The following is a 27380-nucleotide window of genomic DNA, read 5'->3' as shown; positions in this document are numbered from 1 at the left end:
ATGGATGCTGCCACCTATACGAGATTTCCAAATGGGCTTAATAAAACTGGAGCCATTAATATTAGTGTTGCAGGCAGCATTCAATGTATTTAATGGTTTGTTTCATTGATCTACAAGTTCGTAAAATGAGAAAGGGGGCCAAACAGAATTATATGTACTTCAGTATATAACCCTATAAAGCTGTTTTCAGTGTGAAATAAGGTAGAACCAAGAAAGTAGAACTTGATCTGTCTATTCATCATTTTAGATGCAAAAAATATTTTGGGCTAACAGTTCTGTACACTGACTACAGGATCACTTAATACATTAATCTGTTTTTCCTTAGTTTGATTTGGAGTTTTTATTTTACTTCCCAGTATGATACATTGGAAGATGTTCTCATTTCCCAAGCAGGCAGTAGAAAATTAAACATTTGTTTTCAGCACTCTTAAGGAGAGAATATTGCAGCTTTCTCAAGGAGAGTCATTACCTTCATGTCTTCCACCATGATATCCACCAGAGGTTTCATTTTACAGTACTACTGCTGATGCTGTAGTTGTTTTGCTTGCTATTGATTAGTGAGAATCAAGGGCATTAAAAGCTGAAGCTCAAACCACCAGTGCTCAAACCTAGTCAGTGCATATATCTTGCACAACTTCTAATTCAGGGACAGGTTAAAGTGAAAAACAGAGAGTGTGACTAAGCAACTGTTCAGACTATGAAACAGAACTCTGCAGTAACAGCAGTTCCCCACAAACCCCAGTAAACAGACATTAATAGAAATCCAGTTCACAGAAAAGGACATAGCAATTACCATTTGCATACCCATTTTAAAACATGGATGTCTGCAGGTTATTTTACACTTCATTTGCATGAAACACTGTATGCCTTAGAGATCAATCAACTTATCAAGAAACACTTTCTCAAATCTTTCAGCCGCTACTTGAAAAGTCGAAGCTATTAGGAAAAAAGGCTGTTTACCTTATGATATCTCTAGCATTTGTGTTTAATACACTCATTGGTATGCATGTAAAATACAGAAATGCTACTACACAGATACTTTTGACAAGTGTCAGTTTACAGCCACAAAAAAGATCAGAGCACACGAAGGACACAGCATAATCTAGTCTTACCCTTTTGAAAAACAGGATCACTGTCAACTTCGAAACCATTCTGTCTCTATCTAAATATTGAAGAAAACTCCACCATCATGTTAGTTTGCATAATTTCAAGGATCAATAGATATTTCACATTTTCAATATATGGCCTTTTGACAAGAACTAGCAAAGAAGGGTGAGGTATGGTGTGTTTCCTCATGAACCTCCCAGCCTGGATTTATACTCCTAAAAAGCCATCTAAAATTCTGGCACACAGTTTTCAGACAGCTTGAAATATATACATTCAGGTTCTACACCTCTTCCAAGACTCCAGGGACTTTTCTTTCTCCTAGATACCTCAGTAAGATGGAATCACATTAAAAACGCTGCTTGGCTGCGAATGTCCCTCTGATTCCTCCCAAACACAGAAGATAGAGAGTATTTTAAAGGAAAAATACTGCACAACACAGTACTAAATGAAGCAGGTTGAGCCTCCTATATCACAGCTGCTTGGAGCTAAAGTGAAAACGATGTGCACTTACTCCAGTCTGGCCTTGGTTTCCTTCACTCAGTTCTCAGTTGTACATGGGAACAAAATGCATCTCCATTCAAAGGATCACCCTTTACAGGATACACCAAGGAATGGAGAAGGAAAATGGTCAAAGGAAAAATGAAAGATACCAGTCTTTGTCTTTCTGAACACTACCTCTTACAGCACCTTTCAACAGAAGAAATACTATATTTAAAAGGTTACTTGCACCTAAATTACAGCCAAAAAGCCCCATCTGAAGACTCAGTGACTTTATGGGTAAAAGCAAACAATTTTACTAAATGATACCATGTAATTATAAACTTAATTAGCATGAAATAAATTAGACATGAGCCTATAATTGATACAATGTTTACTTATTCCCCTAACTCCCAGGTTAGGTTATTAGCGAGTAAGTAAGACTTCTCTTACTTGAAACTGTATTCCTGCGACTGGAGCTACTGACACACAGTGTACTATACATGTTATTTGAATCCTGATTGTCTGCTGCCACTGAGGCATTAGGAAGAGAAATTACCAAGCTGACTGAACAGCAATGGAAATATCCTTCCCCTCTCTGTGCATGTGGAACAAAGTCCCAATCTCTTACCCAACCAAAGTAAACCACTCCCAAACATATTACTACCATATAAATCTGTTAGGGACAGAACCAGAAAAGGAATGGTGCTATCGCTCAGTTATTTCTGTAGCATTGCCAAAGTGTGCCTTCTGAATGTCTCTCTTTCTACAGAGAGAATTAACAAAATGCATTAAATGCATTTGAAATAAGAGATACTTCTTTTGAAAGAAGAGAGATTGATGTTTACTTGGTGACAATTCCCCCTAATGGCACTGTTTAAGAAATCCAAGGTCCTTGGATCTCCTTACCTTTTCAGTCAATATATAGCCAAGCGAATATGCCTGGCTCTCCTTTGGTCAGGCTAACAGAATGGCTGCCTACCTTTGGGCTCCAGAAACCAAACAGGTCCCATCCTGCAACAGTCGCAGGTTAAGAGCCCCTGGAATCAGGCAAAGCTTTGGCCACAATGCTGCCAGCATTGGCCAAGGTGGTGCTCTCCACTTCTGCTACTACCACTGCAGAAACAATTGGCAATTGGCAATAGGGCTTAGACCGGCTTTCCTTTCACGAGAAGGGGTTTCCGCCTCATCCAACTCGCTCCAGAAAATAAACTCAGACTTACTTAGAGCAAAGCTGCTGCAAAGTAGAGCCTGAATGACTCCACCCCACCAGAGCAAACTTGTGTATTTAGATGGGAAACAGACACACAAGATATGAACAGTAGTTAACAAGCCAAAAACGCTTCAATGTAAATTGGATGTGCAAGACTAGCTGCTTCCAGGCCCACCTACTAAGCTAAAGACTTCAAAGACAAATAGGCTTAGGGCACATTTGTGTCAGTAAAAAAAAAGGCCACAGTCCAGGCTTGAGCAAGGGCATACCTTCTTTTTTATCCACAATTATTTAATCTATATTAAATTAAGATACCATTTTGGTCTAAGATAAATAGCTCTTTCCCAGACAATGTCCCAGTATGGTTCAAAGGAGAGAGCATGACTCACGAACTATTTACAATACACAGTATCTAAGAGGCCACCTTATTTGAGGGATGAAATAGAAGTTTTAAATATATGCACACAATCAATGCCTGCCCCTAAGGGTCATAGAATATATCCTAGCCCCATTTTCTTTGATGGCATATTGGTAGCCTCAAACACTTCTGTGCTTTGCCCCAGAACTGAGTGAAATTATACAATACATGCAAACCACACACTGTGCCCACTCTCCAGGGAGACCACATAACAGATAATACAGAATTTAATTATTTCTGATATTAGAATGAAAGAGGTGACTCTAATGTGAAACGCATACTAGTATTGCAACTGGTTAAATTCCTCTGCAAATAATTGTACTAATTTTGTTAATGTAGGACACAAAACCTGGTATTTGGCTGCTTCTAATTATTTAGGCTTGGTGCCATGAATCAATATTGATGGAACAGAAAGCAATTTTTGACATTCTGTCTGAAAAAAGTATTAACAGGTTCTTGAGAGTTCTTGTAATTTTACTCTTGTTTGGACTGGAAAATAAGACAATGATTGAAAATAAGACAGCAAATTTTTGAAAAAAACCCCAAAAACCAAAACACAACACACACACCCCAAAAAACCCAACAAACCAAAACCAACAAACTACAGCCCCCCCCCAACAAACAAATAAAAACCTCCATCCATCTGAAGATACCAGTCTGAACATGATATTTGGGACTTTTCCCTAGATATACAGCTGTGTTTGCTTATACCAGATGGATTCTTACCAACTGCTTCACAAGGTATTTGTAATGAGCAAAACAAGACAGCAAGTTATATTCTCACACTGTTATTTAGTCCATCCAAATATATCATCTATTTCAATAGAATAAAATCCCTTTCAAGTCCTGTTCAAAGCCGTGACATTTACACAAAAAGAATTTCCCACATTCATAGGGGAACCTAACGTGCATCATTAATTATTCACAATTTGGACTGCATATATATTTTTTGACCAAAAATTTATGTATACATGGACATAACAAGATAGATACATTCCCAAAATATAACTGAAAACAAACTTAGTGTTTCACAATGACATCTGTTCTAAGAATAAATAATTCTGTAAATTCACCAGGCATATTTAAAAACCACACAGTTTTTGTTCTTTATAGGTTAGGAGTCTGAATAGCTGTATCATCTCACCTTCATTGTCGTAGTCTTGCAATGAAAGCCATATTTGATCTACCAGACCAACTCCTTTTACTTCACCATGAACTGGAATGGAATGCATTACCATTAATGCAATTGTCAAGGGTTTGTTTTGCAACTGCCAATTCTACTTTTTTTTTTGTATATCTATATTTCTTCACCAGTTGTTTTATTTTCCACCCTACTCTGCAGGAGAGAAAGCATCCATTGTGATACTCCTAGATTGTTCCCAGTTCACATTTTTCACAGTTTAACAATCTATACCACGAGGAGGGCTGTAACTATTAACTGGTATTTTTAGGACTGGACTTTACCACACACAGCTTATACATGTGGTTTAGAGCTACAGAAGTATGCACAGCTTAAAAATTTTGATGAAAAAATTGCAATATCATGCTTTAAGATAAGCAGTGAGAAAATATTCTTCAGTCACTGGTCAAGTTTTTCTTAGTGTATATCCTTGGTTTGCAAAGATGAACTTAAAGAACAGAAGTTAAGGGTCAATATTTAGTCATATCACATACAGGACTTTTTTGCTCAGGGTTTATGTTTTTTTTTTGTCTGGAGCTTTTGCTCTTGCAGGGGATCATATACAGACAAAAAACCCAATTCATTAACAGCCAGCTCATCACTTCATTGCATCAAAGAATCCTCAGAAGACCTAACATCAAAATAGCTTGTTCAGCACCTGACCCTATTCCTTATTCCCAGTACTGAAATTAATCTCTAATCAACTTGCAATGCATAAAGCTTCTGCAAGTAGCTGTCTGTTGTGCCAGAGACCCTGGTGTTCCCTTGCTGCTTCCTGTAAGACAGGAGGTACCAATGTAGCAAAACAACAGGTTTCCACAACTCCTGAACTAATCCAAGGTAGTTCAGCATGAGGCTTCACAATGAACATAAAAGATCTGCAAATTCAAGCCTCTCTGTCCGGAGTTTTCATGTAAGGAAGAGATGATGCCCTAAATTTTATTTGTTATTTTTAAGCCAACATAAAAATTATACCGGACCAACTTTTTTAGCTCCTGCAAATACATCCAGCTCATTCTGTTCAAGTTAACTGATCTTAAATGTCACTTTTAAACTATAGAATTCAAATTTCAAAAAGCAGACGCTGTTCAGCAATATGATGTCTAGGTGCATGTTAGTATGGATAGGCAGCCTTGCTTGCCTCTTGATAAAGCATCAAACCTGTATTTTATCAGGCTTTTCAGGAAGAAAGAAAATAAAAATGCTTCACTGAGACAGTACTCTTACAGGATTAAGCAAAAGATACTAAGGCAGTAAGATATTCTGCATTTTTGAGTGACTGCGTATGATATTTCTCAAAACAGGAAAGCTATTTTACAGGGACATTAAAGGAACATTGCTTCCTTTCCTGCAATTAAAATACTGAATCTGGTACTCCCCTTTGAATTGATAATATAACTTCAGGAAGTGAGATTAGTTATTGAGTACATAACAAGTTTACTTAGCCTACACTGAAGTGATTTCTAAATAAAGGCAAAAAAGTACCAAAAATGTACCAAAAAATACACAAAACCCCTATAAATATTTCTTTAAATGTTTACAGTACTGGAAAACAAATTGTCAAACGTATTAAGAAGTATCATTGTCCATGCAGTGGAAATATCTCTCATGAAGTCAGAAACTTGACTTTCTCAAACTCAAATCTGTTTTACAAATCTTGCAAAATCAAGTATCTAAGATATGCTATACCACTGTTTCACAGCTTTCCTGTCCATAATACAACCACAGGATTATTTGGGATAGGAAGGGAGGGAAAAGCCTCTGTCATAACTGACACAAAACCATGCACGAGCACAGCACCCCTGTTCTTGGATCAGGGCAGAGCTCTCTCCTGTAGTAATATGGCTTTCTGTCCAACACTGACTATGCTAAGAGCTACTAATGACAACCCCAATTAAACAAGTAATTAAATCCTCCAAAACACTCCTACGGTTGGGCAAGGGTTGTGAGAAGGACAGAGGCCAAGGAGCAGTTATGACCTTGAAAGAAACGTATTGATCGGATTTTGCCTTCTGAAACGAAGGAGGGGAAACTGAAACCAACTATCCTGAATCATTAATGAGCTCTCACAGCATGCTCCTAACTCCAGGTTTTTACATATCCAAGTAAATTCTTTAGGCTTCCACAATACCAGCACATTTACAAACTACTCATGAAAGGAACTGCAAATTCAGTCAAGACAACATGAAGTGCCTCTAGGCAACAACTCAAAGGTGTCACTTCCTGTGTACTTAGGACTATGTAAAAGAGAACAACGTCTGTTATATGTATGTTTAAATATACATATGTACGTGTGTGTTTACACATATTACATTCATTACTGTGAGCAACTAGAAGATGCTATTGATTGCCCACGCCACCACCTAGGTTTTCATTAGTACCCACTGATGAAGAATATGATTTTCAAGTTTGTGGCTCTTTTCTAGGACTGACAGCTCTTTGAGCATACTTTCTATTAGGAATATCCATTTGACTCTAAAAAAAAGGAGAATTCTGGTGGGATTTTTTTTTGTTGGGGTTTTGGTTTTTTGTTTGTGGGGTTTTTTATGTTTGGTTTTTTAGAAAAAATAAAAGCTCTTCATAGAATGGAAAGAAATAAAATTATGTGAAGTTATGATTTTGTGGAAGGAAAAATCCAAATAACTGCTGTTTTGTATTGATTAGCATTTAGTGCTAATAAGTGGAGATAAGGAAGCCAGGAATTAGATGAGACATAGGAAGGTGTTATGATAATTTTCTCCTTATTCATCTTACATTTCACTACATCGTCCTGTTTAGTGAGTTTTTCCTCCTCAATACATTCTTCAGTTTTTCTTGTAAAGTCTCCTTTCCTACAAATTGTCTCCAATAGCTGCTAGTAGTTGGAGCTATTAGTATTCATAACTGCGATTTATTGCAACTGTTACTGCAACACAAGGAAAGCCTCCTTCGCTGGTCTTGGCTCATCCAGCAAATTATTCTCTAACTATTAATGCATTTCTTCAGTGAAGTCATAATTTAGTTTATAGAATTGATTTTCTGATTTCAAAATGCCTTTATTAGACAAAGCAACCATGTTACAAGATTGGAGAATTATTTAGCTGAGATTTGTTTTAAATGTGATCAAACCAAAAGATCAAATGGGCATTGACTATGGACATTTCCTCTCAGACAGATGCTGCTCAGCAAATAAAAGACTACCAACAATGTGCAAATACAAAAAAAAAAAAAAAAATTCTGTTTATGATCCAACACAGGAAAGAATAATGTGAAAAACTTCAGTCCCCACTGGCGCACAGCAGGGCACTGGCAGAAATCTATAGGCTATATCTGCACAAAGGAGTACTCAGTGCTGTCAAAGTCAGTAACCTCACATGTGTTGGAAGTTGGCTATTTTCAAAACGTCCATGTGATTAAACTGCCTATTTAATTGCCAATATTTGTACTCTCTAAGGACTAGGAATCTTCCTCAGAAATACAAGGGCAATATGGTCACATTGACAAAGACGAGAACCACTACTTCTGGAATCAAATTCAGGCACCTTCTATAGTACATAAAATACAATATAAAAAAACACTAGAGTAACAGTGCTTTTTCTATTCTTAACGATTACTGAATTAATGCCATAAAATAAAATGCTATTCATTATGTTACACAAAGCATACTGGGCATTAAAAATTCCATACTGCAAAATCACACACAAATGGAAATTTAACGCTTCTGTTCATTATAGAAATTTACATTTTTGCATGCTAGAAAAAAAACATCAAAATAAGATTAAAAGATCAAAAGCAAGGAACAAGCAGGCTGGGCAATGCTAAGGACATTCATTTAAGTAAGAGAGAAAGAGATGAGCTGTGCGTTACAGTTCCCGTCTACGTATGAAGGACAATGCTCAAACATTGCCATACAGGAAGAGAAGAATCATTCATGTTATAGTTCAGTTTTATATTTTCTCTCTACCATTGTGTGTTCCATAAGATACAGATAATGAACAATGAGGTATTTCAGTGCAATGAACTGGACAATATCAAAATGCCATAACCACAGGATTGGATTACATCTTTCTTGTAAAAACAAGATGTTCACTAGGGGACAGTCCGAATGCTACTGTACAGGTCTTTGCAAAATAATCTTTCTCATCCTCCTACCTTTTTTGGTCTTGTAGTGGCTATAGCACAAGAAACACATTTCTTGGTCCTGACTGTCTGATTTTCAGTATCACTGGTCTAGGCTTGGTTCATCCCAAGCTGAAGTTTAATATTTTACTATTATTATTATTATTTGTTTTGTTTTGTTTTGTTTTTAGAAAGGTGTGCTGGAATTCATGACTATGTGGGCTCAGTGAGGGGCAGCACAAAAGACAGCTGACTGCAGGACACTGTTCTTAGCTAAGGAGCAGGATATCTCTCATAACAGAAGCATGTATTCCTTTCTCTGATCCCATGATATTATTTTGAAACATATATACCTCTTGGTATGAAATTCCACACTAACAAACCAGCCCCACAACTATACCATTCCACAGACTTCAAAAGCTTGATTTCTGGTTGGCAACAGTTAGGACAGAAAAGTCAGTTTCCCAAGTTTTCATGCTGCTCTTACAGAGCTCAGAGCAGCTCCTGGCCCTGCCTATGATGACTAGACTAGGTCTGGCAACCTTTGCAAGGTACCTGTCAAGGATGCATTCCCAATAATGGCCTGACCTAGAACAAACTGTTGTTCTGGGACACATCACCTCACTTTATCAGTTTGTCCGAGCTGATAATCTCCACAGTTCTCAATCCTCCCCTCCCACTGCCTCTTCTCTGACTTCCATTGGGTAGGATTACCAACTCATTCCATTCTTCATTCACTTTCCCACTGATTTTTTTCTTCTCTCCATGACATGAAACACCCTTTCAAAGTCAGCTTGAAACCTCCCCAAGACAGATGAGAAATCACATTACCCCTGTTTCTGTCATTGTTCCAACTTACAGAAGTTAGACCTACCTTCCTCATCATAACTAACTATTGCATCTTCAATCACAGCAACTTCTTCAAAACTTTGGCCTCCCATCTTAATCCCTTCCTGCTCTTCCCTTTCTACTCAGTACAAAACTGGTAAGGGGTGGGGGTTTTTTTGCCTTTTCAGCTTGCTTTTCCTTAGTTATATATCAATGTTTTCCTTTATTACAACCTTTTCTTCCCCATGTTCTGGGTTCAGCAGTAACAGCTATTTTTTCTCCTTCTCAGTAGCTGGTGCAGTGCTGTGTTTTCGACTTTAGTCTGAGAAAAATGCTGATAACACGCTGATGTTTTTAGTTGTTGCTAAGTAATGCTTACCCCAATCAAGGACTTCTCAGTCTCTCATACTCTGCCAGTGAGGAGGGGCACAAGAAATCAGGAGGAAGCAGAGACAGGACACCTGACCCAAACTAGCCTAAGGGGTATTCCATACCACAGCACATCACGCCCAGTATATAAACTGGGGGGAGGCATGAAAAAAGGCAGATAGCTGTTCAGGTTGAGCTGGGTATAAGTCGGCAGGTGGTGAGCAATTGTATTGTGCATCACTTGTATTTATTGTTTTTTTCCCCTTCCCCCTTTTAGTTTTATATTCTCTCCCCTTGTTATTTCCCTTATCATTATTATTATGGGTGGTAGCAGTAGTGGTTTTGTGTTATACCTTAGTTACTGGACTGTTCTTATCTCAACCCGTGGGATTTACATTCTTTCAATTCTCTTCCCCATCCCTTGGGTGTGTGTGGGTGTGTGTGTGTAAGGGTTGAGCGGAAGTGAGTGAGTGGCTGCGTGGTTCTGGGTTACCAGCTGGGTTTAAACCATGACATGCCACCACAGTTTAAGAAATTCCCTACCTGCTTACCTGCTTACCTCTTCCAGTCTTCTTACTTAGACTGAGAGATCTGCCCTCTCATTTTCCCTTACTTCTTTTTCTCACCACTCCCTTCTTCTCCTCTATCACTTCTCACTTAGCTCAACTTCTCCCACAATAAAGGCAGACTTCGATCTTGCCTTAAAAAAAAAATAAATTACAGCATCCGTCTCTCAAACTATTACCTGTATTTCTCATTGAGCTCACTGAATGAAATGCAAGAAATTTACTGGGTCTTTTTCTTGGAATATCAGCCCTCTGGCTATGATTTCTCTGGTCTGCATCCAATGACATTCATCCAATGTCATCCTGACCCATGACTATATTTCCTATTACCTTTACATCCTACATAACATATCATTAGCCTTCTGTGCTTAGTTTTATATGACTCATGATTCAGAGTATTTGTTCTGTCCAAACTGCCACACTCTAACGCTTCTTTACAAAATGATCCTTGAATTCTTTACAGTCAGCTTCAGAAAGAAGAAAATAAATTGCACTTTTATTCACAAAGTAGCAGTCAAGATGGTGCTACCACAAAAAATCTCTAGCCAACTGTACTACTGCTAAAGACAGACAAAAACCTACACAAAGAACAACAAAACATTATTTTGAAGGAAAACAAAACTGAATTTGTTCAGTCTGACTGAAGGAATCATGCAAGATCATACAAAATTCACTTCTCTTATTTTTCCAACTTTAAAATTATAGACCTATTTTGCATGATTAGCAGTGTCTTTTAGTGAAATTGAACAGCAGAAATGTGTCAGAGCTACAATCACATTTCAAAAGGTGAATCATAGCAGCAAAGCCATGAAGTATTTTAAGAGTTGACATACTTGTTTTTTCAAGTGACTGAACTATGACTATACTGGACAAATAAAAATATTCAACCACTATAGAGTTCTGTTAAACAAAGCAGAAAACTGGTTTGAGTCACATTTAGGAAGATATTTATCTGCCTACAGCTGATGGGCTATATACCAAACCAGGAACGTGTAAGCATACATGAGCACAAATATGAACGTAACATGAACCCCTCAGTCTGTGTAAAAAGTATTCATCAGTTCAGACTACAACCAGTGCTCATATCTGTCACTAGATAAGTTCAGTTTTCTTACTGGCATCAGCAAAATACTTCTTGCTGTACCTTTTACGCTTTCCACACACACCAGCCAATGCAGTCAGGTGCATCTGAAATGCAGCTAAGGGAACCCTCTGAAATTTCAGTTCCTTAAATTCCCTTTTTTCATAACCTTTTTGCAGCTAAGACTCACCTAAGAGAATTGCTTCTGGTCCGTATCTTGTCAAGAGCAAGTTCAGGAGAGACCTTACTAGCTGGGGCTCTTTCCAGTGACCTGTTTTTAAATCCTGCCATGTTGGCTGGAAGCAGTATTCCAGCAAACACTGATATTTCATCCGCTATTAAAGAAGCTATTTAAGAACCACTTTAAGATGCCTCTGTCATCCAGAGCTCAGTGTGTTACAGTGTGAAGGTTAATAGAGGAGCGAAGGGCCAAGATTAAGTTCCACCTATTCTTTGCGAGGATTTAGTTTCCCATGTTACTATAAAGACACTTTTCTAGATATACATGGAAGCTGACACAGCCAACCGCAGGACCTCTGAATGCTGCACTTCCCGAAGAAATGCTAACCCCCATCAATCTGAATGACTCTAACTCCCATCTACACTCATTTACTGGCAGGGTAGTATAAAGGGGCCATTGTGTAAAAAAAGTCAGGCTCACTGACCTTTTTTTTTAAATGAAGGATGCCATCAGCATACCAACATCTTTAGATATCAATGATCCATTTTATGCTGGCCACTTCCTCCTCTCCTTTCCAAACCCCTCCTACTTAGCAAGGACACTACCTCAGTTTTAAACATTAATGCAGCTGTTTGACAAGGTAACAGGAATGAACACTGAATTCTGAAGTCAACACTGTAGCTGAGGTTCTTCTTTTTTTCCTCACACTGAAGCAAAACAAACTGGTGACCAAATTGTAGAACTGAAAGAAATCATTTCAGTTAAAGCATTTCCATAGCATTGCTCACTGTCCGGAATGCATTTTCAAGGACTGTAAGAGAGGACAAAGGCTATCAGTAGTCAGCTGCAATGCAATGAGTTGGAAAAAGATGAGATATCTAACTAGTTAACTATGAAGTATCTAACTTAAATTCAAGTAAACTTGGGAGTTAGGACATCTGGAATAGGCACTTGGGAAACTCTCAGAAGCTCTATGTCTTGTACATAAAAAGCAAGTCATACATGACAGCAATTAATTTAGTGTGCACAAAGTATGGGAACTCAGTGCAAAGAGATCGTTGTTCCAAGGCCACGGTGTACACAGCTGTTCACACAAACATTCTTTTGTACAGGTCATGGTCAGTGAGAACAGTGCTCAGCTTCACACGTTATGCAATCAAAGCACTTGTTTGTAAAATCATAGCTTTTACTTATGAAAAATGTCATCCTGGCTGCTGGGAGCAAGTTAAAATTTACAAAAGTTATCATCACTGCAGCACCTAAAGACTTAATTGCTAGGCAACATCATTGTGACTAATAGTGAATGTCTATTGTGGCATGAACACTTTTCGAAGTACACAGGCCACAGTCAGTTGCATAAAGACTGCAAATGCACAGTAGGAACTCTCTTAGCACTCTTTGGCACCACAAGGGCACAACTGTCAGCCCAGAGCTGCCAAAGGCAAAACCAGCACTGGACTGCTGCTATAGAAGGAAGGTACACGAAGGCAGAATAAGGCAATCTCATTCTTCTCCCAGGAATACCACCTCCTCACAGTTCAAATTTGGCACATTTGGGCCTGAACTATGCAACCGGACAGACACAGTCCCTGCAGGAACACACAGTGACCTGAGCTCAGGAACTGGCCAAACACACTAAAGGGAAATGCAGGGACTCCAAGTTTCCTTGTGGCCTCAGGACAGTATGGTCCAACAGCCTGGAAGCATAAGTGCTCCTCACTTTCTCTGTTGGTTTGTTACCACACTCCTCTTGTGTGTGCCACGTGGCTTGTAGCATATTCCGTGTGAAAGACCCAGGCACAGGCTGCCTTGCCAAGGAGTGAAAGGAAAAATATTTCCTCTGGTTTCTCTGCACTCATGCTAGATCACCTGGTGAACTGGTGGATTGCACCCTGTATCAGCTACAAGAAATTCCAAAGTACTACTTTATTAAAATAAAGCTATGTGTACTTATTTTAAACCTTTTTTGTTACCAAAGCAACAACATGCTTCAGAGACAGACAGAAGGAAACTTTCCCTTACCAGTCTTTCTGTGTGCAGCAGGCGTAGAATGCAACAACAGCCACGTTAGTCCAACCAAATTAAGATCTATTGCCCTGCCTCTGACAGAGGTCAAAAGTATCTGCCAAAAGTATCTGCCTGAAGGATCATGCAAACACAAAGCAAGCACATAGTCACACTTACCCAGAATACCTTTGCTGCTCAGATTTCATGTGTGACAGGTAATGCCTTCATGCTGCGTTAATAACTATCGCTTAAACTCACAGCCTCTGAGCAGGGAACAGGCCTTGTGCCATTCACCTGGCCCACAGCCTGAACCCACAAGGCACCTGAGGTTTACTGTGCCACCACTAAGATGCATGACTTCTTCTGGTGGCAGCAGGAAAATCTGCAGTACTGGAGCATGCAGGGAGAGGCCATTGTATGAGCAGCTGCAATGCAGAAGCTTCAGGCATCATGAGAACCAGTTACAAAACCTGCTTAGCTGGCAAGCTGGCCCTTAGAAGCACAGAAGAGAAATTTAGCTGCAGAGATTATCTACTGCTCTCCGAAGTAACTGAGGATTCTGAGAGCTCACAGGAAACCTCCAGGAGGATGGCAATGGGCAGGCATATTTAACTGGGTGGCAGCCACAAACAGAATTTGACTGCTGGTTTTAATTTCATCCTTGAGCAACTAGAGTGTGAGAGACATTTAACAAATGAGCAACTGCAACAGAGCCAGCTGAAGACCTAGAACATGGCTGTTCTTAGTATATATCCCCTTCATGCCATAGCGAAAGGACAGATAATAGTGCAGCCCTTGAGGCAGTCGGAGGGAACATTACAATGGCAGTCTCCAAAAAAATTACAAGACATCAAGAAATTCTGTTCCAGAAACTATCGTAGGAAAAGGAACATTTCTCTGCGATACATTTCTGCTGTAGCCTATTCCTACGAATCACAGAAATGCAACTTTCTGAAAGCCCACAAACGTGGAATCCCTTCAGTAACAAATGTTTCAGCTGTGGACACCAGCTCCTGTGCATGAGCACAGGTGAAGCAAAGGGTTAGTGTTATTCAATTCACTGCTTTTTAAGGAGAGTTTCTCTCCAAGTTTGAGAGACCATCTTCCGACCAGGAACAAAGTTAAAACTTCTCCTGCTTTACAGGGCCATACAGGGCATGTCTGCTTGTTGAGGCTGGCCCTGTCAAATGTGGAGGCAAATCCATGAACACAGACACTCCCCACAAGGGTTACAAATGAACTCCTCCAGCTGCGGATGCTTCCATATCCTCTTTGCAGGGGACTTGTGGCAGCGCAGAGATTCTGCCACAATCACAGGCTATCTTCTTGCTTCCTATTATTTCATGAGATTGATACATTTAAAATCCAAAATGGATCTGAGGGAGAAGGTCTGAGGTCTCAGACATGCCAGCTCCGTATTATCATACCATCAACACTCAGAGCAGGCAAGAAGGAAAGGGGCCGTAGACAAAGCAATACCACAGTTAGACTGGTTGGCCTAGCTGCCAGGAGGAAGTGAAGCTTCATAACAAATACTTTTGTCTTCTATCAGGGACACATGAAACACTTTTTGGAAATATTTCTTGCGTGTTTACATTACTCCACTTTGTGCTCCAGAGCATTCAGCTACACTGGGCAGATGAAGAAACAGTGGCATTAATCTTGTAACACTAAGGAAAAAGCCAACCTAGAACAAATATTAGTTATCAAACCGTTTGTCCTTTTTAATTCCTTAGAAAGGCCCCTGTTACATTGTTCCCACCCTACCACCTTTTTTACGAAGTTCCAAAAATTCAAACAGAAGATACAGATCCTCAATCCTGCCTTAATAAAAAACAAACAAACAAAAAAACCAACCAACCAACAAACAAACCCCACAAAATAAACTCCAAGAAATAAAGACTGATCTCATTTTGCTAGATCTGATTTCCCATTTCCGTAATAGAAGTGCCATCAGTTCTTCCTAATTTCTGGCACTGGCAAAGAGAACAGTGTTAAATGGGACAAAATGACAGAGGACAAAACAGACAGAATGAGAGACTTGTTTAAAAAGGCGATTCTGATTTTTGTGTAGAATACAGAGCAGGTTTTAGGAGAAAATAAGCTCTGAGGGCAGCACAAAATGCTACTCTGAAACAGAGAAGACCATTCCCATTTCACTTCATCGCTCATTTATGGGCAAAAAAGCTATTATTTATAATACATTATCCTTATCCTTACACTGAATTATCATCCAGCCTACGGACTGACTATAGCCCTAATGTTTGAAGTAAATAAGCGTGAAAGGCTAAAACGGTGGTCACTGTGAGGCAGAAGCACATGTATAACCATCAGGAAGGAAGCACTGAGAGGGATCTCCAGGAAGCCAACAATTGAGAACAGCGATGAGTCACTTGGAAAAGGTGTGCTCAGTTACCCACAAAGGAAAACTTGGGGAATTCACAGGCTGCAGCGGTGCGGCTTCATCAACAGCTAATATACAAAGCTTCTCCGGGTTACAGACATCCAGGCAGATTATATACATGGGGAGGGGGAGGTGTGAAAAAGAGATAAAAAAGACCCATTCATTCCAATAAAACAATCGTATTTGAACTTTTGCCCAGAACTTAAATAAAACCCTTTAAATAAAACACTTAAAAAAAAAGTGTTCCTTTTTTTTCCAAGCAGCTTGGCTACCTTTTGTCTCAATTTTTCTTAATTCCTGTGAACTTTTGTACTTCCTCAGTTCTCCCTAAGCAGCAACAGCATTCCTACAACAATGGCTTTACAGCAGTTCTTATCCTGAAAGAAGAAACACCATGAACCTGGCAAAAAAATCCAGAGACTTTTTCCAAATATTCAGATCCAAGGAGTGTAATGCCATGAGACAGGACAAAGAAAACAATGGCATCTTAGGATGCATTAAAGGAAGCTGTGAAAAAAAGTTACTCCTGTGTGGTTTTGCAAAATTGGGCAAGAAAGAACAAGCAGTTTGCCTGATATGGGGAAAATTAAAATAAGCATCAGAAAATTCTAAAAATCATATTCGATTTCCAAGCAGTTTTTGTTTGTGGAACTTTTTTAGATGCACACATTTGTCTGGAACATAGTTAAACAAGCCTTCATTTTTTGTAATTCCATTCATACTACTTTAAAAGACACAGCTCTGCTGCGGGAAGCAGAACAACAGCTATGAGGAGAGCTACAGCACAGTGCTCTGTATCAGCTATGCACTGAGCCCATGGTTAATCTTCCCATACTGAATGCTTTTAGAGCAATGAAACAAAAAAGGGCACTCCAACTGTATTAAGATCTCAGCATCTGGTAATGGAATTGGTAAGTAGTTAATATGGCCAGGAATTTAAAAACAGAAATTTATGAAGCACAGTGATTGTATTATCTACCATTCAGGGCAAGCACAGGGTTTGTCCCAAATTCAGGGGGAGAAAAAAAAAAAAAAAAATTAAAAAAAAGGAGCCATTAACAGAAATCAAATGGAAGGAAACACATAAAATCCAACAAGTATTGTAAAAGGAGTGGAGAAAAGTCCTAAGCAGCAGATCCTTGTAATCCACAGTGGTCCTATTCAACTGAGATTCACATACCTGAGCCAAATAATTTCTCTGAAAAAGATGTCCCTGTACTATAAATAGCATGCAGTCTCCTGTAATCTTTCAGCATTTCGCTGTCCTCACAATTAAGCTAGTATTCAAAAGCCACACAGCTCAGAAAGTGTCAGCATTCACATGACGCTTTCACATACCCCTTTTTTGCTCCTCTGCAGTGTGAGTCAACATGCCCAGAGACAGGACAAGAAGCAAGGGCACAAACTGAAAACGAAGAAACTTTAAGTATAGGGAAAAAGAAAAAAAAAAACAGCGGTACTGTAAAGGTGATTGAACACTGGCACACATTGCCCAGAGAGGTTGTGGAGTCTCCATCCTTGGAGATATTAAATCCCAGCAGGCCATAGCCCTGGGCAACCTGCAGTAGCTTGCCCTGCTTTAGGCAGGGGGTCAGACTAGACACTCACAGCATCTGCCAGCCTCTGTTGTTCTGTGGCAAGCCAGAAAAAGCTGGACCAGCCTTCAGGAGCAGTCTCTAACAGCGCCTCTGCTGGCAACCACTTCCATACTGGCCTTTTTCCTAGCTGAAGGTCATAGGATCATAAAACCAACTAGGCTGGAAAAGACCCATACAATGGACTTCACCTCTACCAGGGATACCATCTATTTATCTATTATTCATTTCCCACCTACAGTGTTTAAGAACTGCTTGATTTTTAGCATCTTGTTTTCTAGCAGCATCTAGCTTTAGCATTTCCTCAAATGGTGACCACAGCCAAGCACTTTGCAGTAAATGCTGCTTAAAGCATCGGCAATTGGGCCCACACAAAAAAAAATAAATAAAAAAGACAGACAGACAGACAGACAGACAGACGGATAGACAGATAGATAGATAGATAGATAGATAGATGGATAGAGGCCAGATAGATAGATAGATAGATAGACAGACAGACAGACAGACACACAGGCTGGCTTTGATATTCTTTGTTCCTTTTCTTTCTTCCCATTCACTCCACACATCAGAATACTTCTAACCTATCTTTGTGCGAGATCTCACTCTGAATACAGGTAAACATTTAATTACTATGTTCACCTTCTCTCCCACTTTCCATTCTTTTGTACTCATATTTCCTACTATGTCCAGTCTCATTAGTCTCTAAAATTCTATGAGCTAAATCACTCTTTGCACATAAGAAACTAAAAGAGAAAAACTGGGCTTTGTACAAGAAAGACTTGTGAAGCAAATGTGGATGTAGACTCAACACAGAGTTAGTGTCTGCAGTTTAGACGTTTTAGACTGACTCTTCTGTTCTGACACTACCTTGATTTAGGAGCTATGCTACTCGTGTGAGCCTTGGCCCATATCAAGGTAGAGCTGTAGCAACTATGATTTTCTGCTCTCCTCAATTCCACTGTATCCATTATCAGTCTCATTTCTTTTTAGTATGTTTCTGTTTTGTCTCTAAGCTGTCCTCTACCCAGCATCGCCCTAGTTCTCCAGTTCTTCTCACTTCACACATGCCACATGCATGTACACTCTTTTATCCAACCTTGTATACATCTATTTTTTGGGGCAAGTGGAGAAGAGTAAAGCTAGCAATGCCTAAGAGTATGTTCGGATAGGGTGAGATGGTCCCAGAACAATGCTTTAAGAGGTATTTATTTTCTTTATTAGAACACAAGAGAATGGTGGCATAAATATTTTAAGGTCTTTGTGAAATCCTTTACACAAAATTACTTTCACGGATCAGTTCAAAAGAACTTTCATTCTTAAAGAACTTACGGCAATTTAATTCATATTGAGGTACTCAGAAGCATTAAAACTCTATTTTCCAAATGTTCATGTTGTAAGTAAATATTACTGCCCCTATTATACAAGTGATGCACTTCAGACCGTCAATTTGTGTGATCTGCCCATGTCTCCAGGGACCAGAATGCCATTGTCAAACAATAAAAATAGCTTCTTGAGTGTAATTCAGATGAGCAATATCATCATTGCCTTTACATGTCTACTCACTAAAAATACTGTGGATTTGAGCATGTTCAGTTTTTTCTACATCTTACCTTACAACACTGACTCACATGAATTAATCCCTCTTTTATATTCTGCTCATTGACTAAATAATGAAATGTTCTAAAGACATTAAAGTATTGACGCCTACAGAATCGGCATTTGGGTAGGTGCAACAGAGCACAAAATCACTTCTACAGGTACAAATGGAAACTCAAAAAGTTCACGATTTCAGTGACTTGATGAAAGTCAAGTAGTGAGTACGTTCCCAAGCTATAAACTGATCTTCTTAATTATTTGGCAAACAAGGTAAAATTGTCCAGGAGGCCCTTGCTGCAAGCTTATTGCAGACCAATTTGAAAATTAGATCATACTTGTCAAACTGCAAGTCTTTGCTGAAGATGCAAAGTTTTTATTTTGTATTTTGTTTAGAATTAAAAGGAATAAAAGCTTCTCTATTCTAAACTCTTCTATTCTCACTGCATTTCATTCTTCTCCTAGTCTGTAAGCAACCCAATTGCTAAAGAAAGACATGTCATAACACAGGAGTTATTAATAAAGACAACAGCTCTCAAATCATTTGCTTAGCGTCTTCTAAACTGTCCAAAATCTAGACTCTTCAATCACCAATGTGAATGAAGTAGGGTTTGTTTTGAAGTCTCTTGCAATCACCCTATCTCCCACAACAACATGGAGTCAAATAAAATGCATTAAAGCAGAGAATACAATGATCATTTGCTATAAGCTTACAGACAAGTAAGACAGAAAAGATTTTTCCTGCTGGCCCTAAAGTTACATCAAAAAGAGTGTGCAAAAGCCTCAGTAAATGGTCACATTCAGGCGGAATGGTAAAGCACTCCACTCTTAGCTGGACAGCACTGTATTTAATCAGTAAATAAATCATAGAATCATAGAATCATAGTTATCACAGATGCGCTGTATCAGAATGACAATATTCCTTCATAAGGAGGCTGCATATCATGCAGTTGCACAGTATTTCATGCCCAAACTAAAATACAGTAAGACAACTGAGAAATATGCTGCAACTGAAAACAAGTTCCAAGCTGCCCTTTCCAGTACTGTCTTTTGGACCAAAGCTCAAAATGTAACAAGAGTTTACAAGCAAAAACAATATAGTGAATGACACACAGAGAACAAAAAGTACTCCTCAACTATCAGTGTGCTCCTGTTGGGATAATCAATGCTGTTAATAGAAAGATTTCAAAGAAGTTCATAGCCCAGCACAAAAGTTACAGAAATCACTTGACAGATAAAGCTATCAAGAAGCAGGAGAAAATACCCTGTTTTGACTTTGGCAGGCAAAATCCAGGGATGTGTTCATAATATTTTTAATCAGCTTGGTGAAAGAACACAGCATCCTGACTGGTAGTTCAAATTTTAAACTTACACTCAATAATGATGACAAGCAGCTAGCAAGTCTTGAAGGAAAGGTAGTATTTTGGGTGTCCGTCCTAAAAGGAACAGTTTTCTTTATTAAATCAACCCATATGATCTCATTACCTGATCAGAGAAAGACACGATTCTGTACCCTAAACAGCATAGACTTGAAAGACCAAGAAAGGGGTGAAGCATTCGTAGTCAGGACTTATGTTCAGATCTGGTAGGTAGTTCTGAGAGCAGTCAAGGAGGGAGAAGCATCTTTCAAAGCATGACACCAAAGCCCAGAGGCACAAGAAGATAGCTGACACTGCCTAAGTACAATGGGAATTTCAGACTGTTTCTTCCCTTACCTTTGCACTACTGTAAGCACTGCAAGCTCAAAGCACTGACAGAGACTTCATATAAGCATTCAAAAAAACCCGTCTTGCCCCAAAGGGAGTAAGTACACATATGTTTCTCCCTACTTCTGTCAGATTCTATTTGTTAACTTTCTAAAAGACAGGACAGGCTGCTTTGCGCAAGAGTGGGTTCTCTGTCTCTTATGGTTCTGGCAAAACCTGCAGAAACTTCATTTATCTCTACCATAAGGCAGCTGTGATAAAACTCTTGTTCGTAACCATCCACTTCGAGCTTTCCTAGCAAGCAAAGAGAACCAAGGATATTGCCTTGTTGATGAAATGAGGACGCCCTGTGCTAAAATTTACTACCGTTCAAATCAACAAAAATGTTTTCATCCTTTTAATTGAATTACACTATTTCAAGCTTTATCCACTCATTTATGTTCCGTCAGTTTCCCCCATATTTACATTCATGCTTAGTGGCATGCTGCCATAGCAACGTTGGCGAACTACGTATTGGGTTGGTTATGCTGCAACTAGTTGTTTATTTACATTTATTTTCAACATGGTATATAGAATAAAACAGGACTAGAACTATTCTTCCAGAAATCCTCACAAGCCTTCCCCTCTACTTCAGTTCCCTTTTTATTTTTTAGTTTCATAAACTGGTTGGATGGAGTCAGAAATACACACAAAATGGTAACAGCTGTCTTGGCAGCCGCCAGTGAATTTCTACCATAAGCACTTTCACAACCCCCAGGAAGCAAGCAAGCCAAGGTGTTTTGTAAGAACAACCCACAAATCTTAATGAATACATTTAAGAGATTAACTTAAAAAAAGCTTTCACCATTTATGCTGCAGCATCTTGCAAGGGTCTAAAAACCTCACCTCTAGATTCAAGCAACCAAATGCAGCTTTTCACACAAAGCTGTTACCAACAGACCCTGTATGAGAACGTGTTTAACAAGTACACAAGCAGAGAAATAGAAGTATTTGTCAGTTACTCTGATGAATTTTGCAATGGAAGTCTGGAAGTCTAGCACAACATGAGAGTTTATGCACAGAGTAGAAAGAACAGTATTGTTTTGGTTTTTTTTACTAAACCTATTTTAAATCTCTTCTAGCACAGATCACAGACCGGTTTGTGCTAATACTGTTCCTGAGTTTAATCATCAGAACCCAATTCCCCTAGCTCTAGAAGACAGTGAAAAGAAGCAAGGCAAAAATTAAAACAATTGCCTCATACAGCGCAACACAACTTCAACCAGAATCCAGAACATTACAAAATGCATTCTTTTTGTTACTGGTAGTGAAGGAGTGTTTTGCTTGTCCTCCTTACCCGCAAAACCACTCTATTACTACAATCTGGAAAGGTAACTGAGTGAAATTAACATTTCCCAAGTTGTTCCCTTATTTTAGATATACAAAATAAAATGAGAAGCCAAAACAAGACAGAGTAAGCTATTTTTATACAATTCTTCAACAGATCTTGGTAAGAGACTGACTGGTATTGCCAGAGTACTTGAAGCTTCCGAAGACCTTGTGCTCCCTATCCCATAAACGGGACTCTTTTCTGTCCAGTACAGTAATGAAAAGAAGACAATCGGGGCTGTGAGCTCTGTGATACTCTCTGCGGCTCTTCAGCATGTGCAGTGCCTCTCGGTACAGGCAACTGTGACACAGCATAGCTCAGACACAAACGCAAACTCCACATCTCTTTCTGGGGACACTATCACAGTTAGTCCCACACTTCAACCATGTTCAAGCTCCTCAAGTACAGAATGGCTCAGCAAAGACACAGTCTAAGAGGGGAAGATAATGCCCATGGAAAAGATGGGATAAGACAACATTTAAAACTATGAGATATAAAACAATGTCTTCAAGAAGCTGCAGATGCCTACTGTAAACCCAAATGGGGTGAAAATTTCATAACTTATATAAAGACATTTCCTACAGGACACACAGTGCAGATTGCCTATTTAAACATTTATTTTTCTGACTTTCAGTGGAACATGTAAACATACAGATTTACATGGAAAATACCATCGAGTGCCAGTTTGACTGCTCCAGTTACCAAGTCACTATTTTGGTTTTTTTCAAAACTGCTCACTGAAGAAGGGTGGGGAGATGTTTAATGACAGGGCATCTCAGGTGACTGCGCAGTGTTTCCACAAGGTAACAAAAAAGTGAAGCACAGCCTTTTGTGCATTTCTGCCTGATGTAACTCAGGAAGCTTCTTATGAATGAAAAATATTCATCAGTATTTTGGAGAAGATTTGAAAAGAAAATTGTTTTCATCTTGTTTTATAAATATTTTCAATGGCAATCTAGATATTTTACTCCTTCCCACGTCCCTACTAAGACTGTTTATTAAACCAACTATGACACAATACCTGTGTGCTTACTTGGGACTAATTTTGCTGTCACTGAATTCAATGGCAAACAACTCATGGAGTTCACAGGTAGCTGGCTTGATCCTTTGATTCAGAATTTCCAAGATACACATTTTAAATGTATTGTACTGATCTATGCTGACTGCAAAATAACTTCTCTTCATCTTTGCTTTATTTTCTTCATGCTCAAATACCCTAGGTTTTTTATTTTAATTTATGAATTCTCAACATGCAGTTATGCTGCAAGCTTTTCAGAGCAGGTAATATTTTATTATTAATCTGGGTATTACATATCGATCTGGTGTTCTAATCACTGGCTTTTAAATAGTGCTTTAATATAAATTCAGTAATATTGACGATGATAAACAGAGAGATTGTTTCTGGGATAGATCCAAACTGTGAAGCTCAGATATGAATGCAAACTTTGGAGAAGTTTGAGGGTCACTTCAGGGAAAACTGAGGGTCTGTCCTTTCAAGAGTTATTTGTAGCTCACAGAGACATTTCATCATATCACACACACTATGCCTTTGATTAGTTTTTGAAGGAGTGTACCTGAAATATTAACTCATTTTACTGATCTTTCTAACCATCACAGGTCGAATATGAAGAATTAAATAAATAACATATACAAGGTTGTTGCCTTTTCATAATTTCATGTAGTCCTTGCTGCATGGATAATTCTGCAGCAAAAAATTACTGAGGTCAAATTTACTGATAGAATAGAATAGTCAGGGTTGGAAAGGACCTTAAGATCATCTAGTTCCAACCCCCCTGACATGAGCAGGGGTACCTCACACTACATCATGTCACCCAAGGCTCTCTCTAACCTGGCCTTGAACACCGCCAGGGATGGAGCATTCACAACTTCCCTAGGAAACCCATTTAGTGCTTCATGACCCTTAAAGAACTTCTTCCTTATATCCAATCTAAACTTCCTTTGTTTAAGTTTTAACCCGTTACCACTTGTCCTATCACTACAGTCCCTAATGAAGAGCCCCTCCTCAGCATCCTTATAGGCCCCCTTCAGATACTGGAAGGCTGCTATGAAGTCTCCATGAAGCCTTATCTTCTCTAGGCTGAACACCCTGGATCAGGCAAGGGCATTACTTTTGCGAAAAAGTTATACCTGAAGATACTAAAAAACAATCACCATGTAAGGAGCTTTCTCGAAGGTAACTTCACATGTTACCACACAAAATGTAACTTTGCGCGTTCTCCCTCAGGGTAGAGTATGTTTCCTAGTTCCTTCAATAATGTTGTATTGAAATATTTAATGCAAATTTTTAAAAACCTAACAAGCATTCAGCTTTAAAGAGCTAACATCAGATATTTCTCAACATTGATCTCATGTAGCTTCCACCTACTTCAGCTCTCTAAATGCAATTCAGGAAACTTCAGACACAGAATTTACACTGAACTTCTGTTCAGTAGCAGAAAGTTTTTTCTAGTCTTTGGCCAAAATTCTGCAGATCTATCCTGCTGGGTCCATTTTACTATTTAGGATATTTTACAATGAATGTCCTCTTCCAATGCCACCCCAAGGAGAAGAGACTGTGTCATACCAGAAGGAGGTGGGAGGAAAGCTTACCATCCCAGCAAGCTAATCTGCACCAACTGCATTTCTGCTCTGCTCAAATCTCATTTGTTCCAGGATCTATTCTCTTCATAGAATACAGAAACACAAAATATACAAAATATACAACAGACATCTCTGAAAAGAGTACTTGTCAAGAGCAAGTAAGGGTTACCAAAATATTCATACATGTGGTACTATGTCATCAGGACAGCTGAGAGGAAGGACATGCCACTAACAGGAGCCTACCAAAAGCTTACTTACCATACTCCCCACAGACACATCTTAAGAACAAAAGCTTATCTCATTGAGCACACAGCAAAGAACCTTCTAGTCCTCCCACAAAGACAGAAAGTGGGGGGGGTGTTCCTTTTTTTTTTTTTTTTTTAATACAATTTTACCCACATTGCCAGACTCAGACTGACAATACCATTAAAATAATTCAGTAATGGAGTTGTTGCAGGTAACTCTGTGTTACACATACCTCCATCTGGCTGTAAAATAGATAAATTAATAAATGGGAGGGCTTAGTTTTCTTCCTGCGACAGGAACATGAGCATTTGCCACTCTCTCCAACTGCTAGTTCCCAAGATACAAACAGAAGCTCCAGAAAATGCATCTGTCAGAAAGCACCAGTATGACAGGATCCACTGCAACTGCACCTTCTGCTCCTGCCATCGTTTCCCCTTGAATCTATAATCTTAACGTGACATGGTAGTATGGTCTGAAGTACCTCTTACATGCAGCACAGATTCTCATCAAACTATTGTAATCAAACTCGTATCAGTATAGACTTAATTTCTTATCTTCCTACATACCTACACTGATTCAAGTAATGTTTTGCTGCAGGAAGTGTACCAGGAGGCTTTACAGCAGAAGGGAGAGAAATGGGATTTGTCATAATAAAAAAAAGCAAAGTAGAAGAGTTTGATCCAAAATTCTACACTCTGCCTTACATATGCCTCTGCCCTTACTTACCTGATGAATAAACACTAAATACAATGGCACATATCTAGTTATTTTGACTGCTCTCTAGTGCAGAAACCTATAATATCAGCCCATACAACCCATAACAATTCTGGAAGGTATAAAAAGAACCTTGCTTACCTTTCATCCCAAACTTAGAGTGTCTTCCAAACTTCAGAATAATGAGCATTATTACTAAGCCCGTGCACACCAGTGCTGCAATTCCCACCACGACATACACCTAAAAGAGGGCACAAACAGATTTGGCTTGTTTTGTTTTCATGATCGACCTTCAAAGACATTCAGCATGCAGTCAGATTAACCCAGTTAGGTAAAGAGATTTGTTTCAACTGGAAAACATTCGCACTTAGATCAAAAAGTGCAGAAAACAGCCACTTGTTGAGGTTCCTTCTACCCTGCAGAGAGCACAGATTCAAACACCTCTGAGAACAACTTTTTCAACATCTTACACATTCAAAGCAGGTGGAAGGAAGTGCACATCACCCCTTTCCCTTCCAGCATACTGGCATGTAACAAAAGCACTTGAGGAAAAAAATAAATTTAATGTGAGGGTGGCTGAACACCAGCACAGCCCACAGTGGCTGTGGAGTCTCCATCCCTGGAGATATCAAAGCCAGAGTGCACACAGCCCTGAGCAACCATGTTGGACCTGTTTTAAGCAGAAGGCACTGGACCAGAGGATTTCCAGAGGTCATTCCAACCTCAGACATGCAACGATTCTATTATCCAAGGAGAAAAGATTGCCTGGGATCCTCCCAAAGTTTTAGCAGTGTCCTAACTCAAAGTCTGCTCTCTGGTTCACAAATGCACACATGTTCCATTGCCTGCTGCTTTACAGAGTCACTGATGCAGGAATGCTGCAGTATCAGCCAGGCTAGCCACCCATTACTGGTTTTCAACAATTCAGTATTGGAGAGCATGACAGGCAAGGATGCAAAGAAGAGGCCCACCAAATCAGCTACCTATACGAAAATCTAATGCAAATTATTAGATGAAAAACCTACATAGAATCATAGAATAGTTAGGGTTGGAAAGTACCTTAAGATCATCAAGTTCTAACCCCCCTGCCATTCGCAGGGACACCTCACACTAAATCATGCCACCCAAGGCTCTCTCCAACTCAGCCTTGAACACAACCAAGGATGGAGCATTCACAACTTCCCTGGGAAATCCATTTCAGTGCCTCACCACCCTAACAGTAAAGAATTTCTTCCTTATATCCAATCTAAACTTCTCCTCTTTAAGTTTTAACCCGTTACCACTTGTCCTATCACCACAGTTTCTAATGAAGAGTCCCTTCCCAGCAAACTTATAGGCCCCCTTCAGATATTGAAAGGCTGCTATGAGGTCTCCACGCAGCATGAAATCGTATCTTTAAAGCATACAATTATAATTTGAAAGTGCCTTGCAGCACATCCTCTCTATAAGGAGAAGCTGACTCCAGGATGGAATTCAAACAGCGATCTTAAAATTTACCTTGGATGTCTTTGTTTTGTAAATAAAAAGTTTTTCTTTTTGGCTAAAATTCGAAGTCTTAGGCTAAAAAATTACAGTTAGTTGTTTTGAAAAGCAGGACACAAAATAACTAGCAGTTTTACTTGTACTG

General features: G+C 39.1%; 1 protein-coding gene across 1 annotated transcript in view; it reads right to left on the bottom strand.

Annotated features, from left to right (window-relative positions):
- NTRK2 (neurotrophic receptor tyrosine kinase 2) overlaps positions 1-27380 on the bottom strand; it is a gene marked incomplete at both ends in the record, with an annotated part of 206472 nt that overhangs the window by 121466 nt on the left and 57626 nt on the right. The window contains 2 exons of the mRNA XM_080637065.1: positions 4360-4431; positions 25895-25994. Coding sequence (XP_080493191.1) covers positions 4360-4431; positions 25895-25994 — 172 coding nt within the window. The remainder of the gene's footprint in view (positions 1-4359; positions 4432-25894; positions 25995-27380) is intronic.

This window comes from Psittacula echo (genome assembly GCF_963264785.1).
Source record: "Psittacula echo genome assembly, chromosome: Z".
Taxonomy (NCBI): domain Eukaryota; kingdom Metazoa; phylum Chordata; class Aves; order Psittaciformes; family Psittacidae; genus Psittacula; species Psittacula echo.
This window is presented reverse-complemented; position numbering and strand designations above follow the sequence as displayed.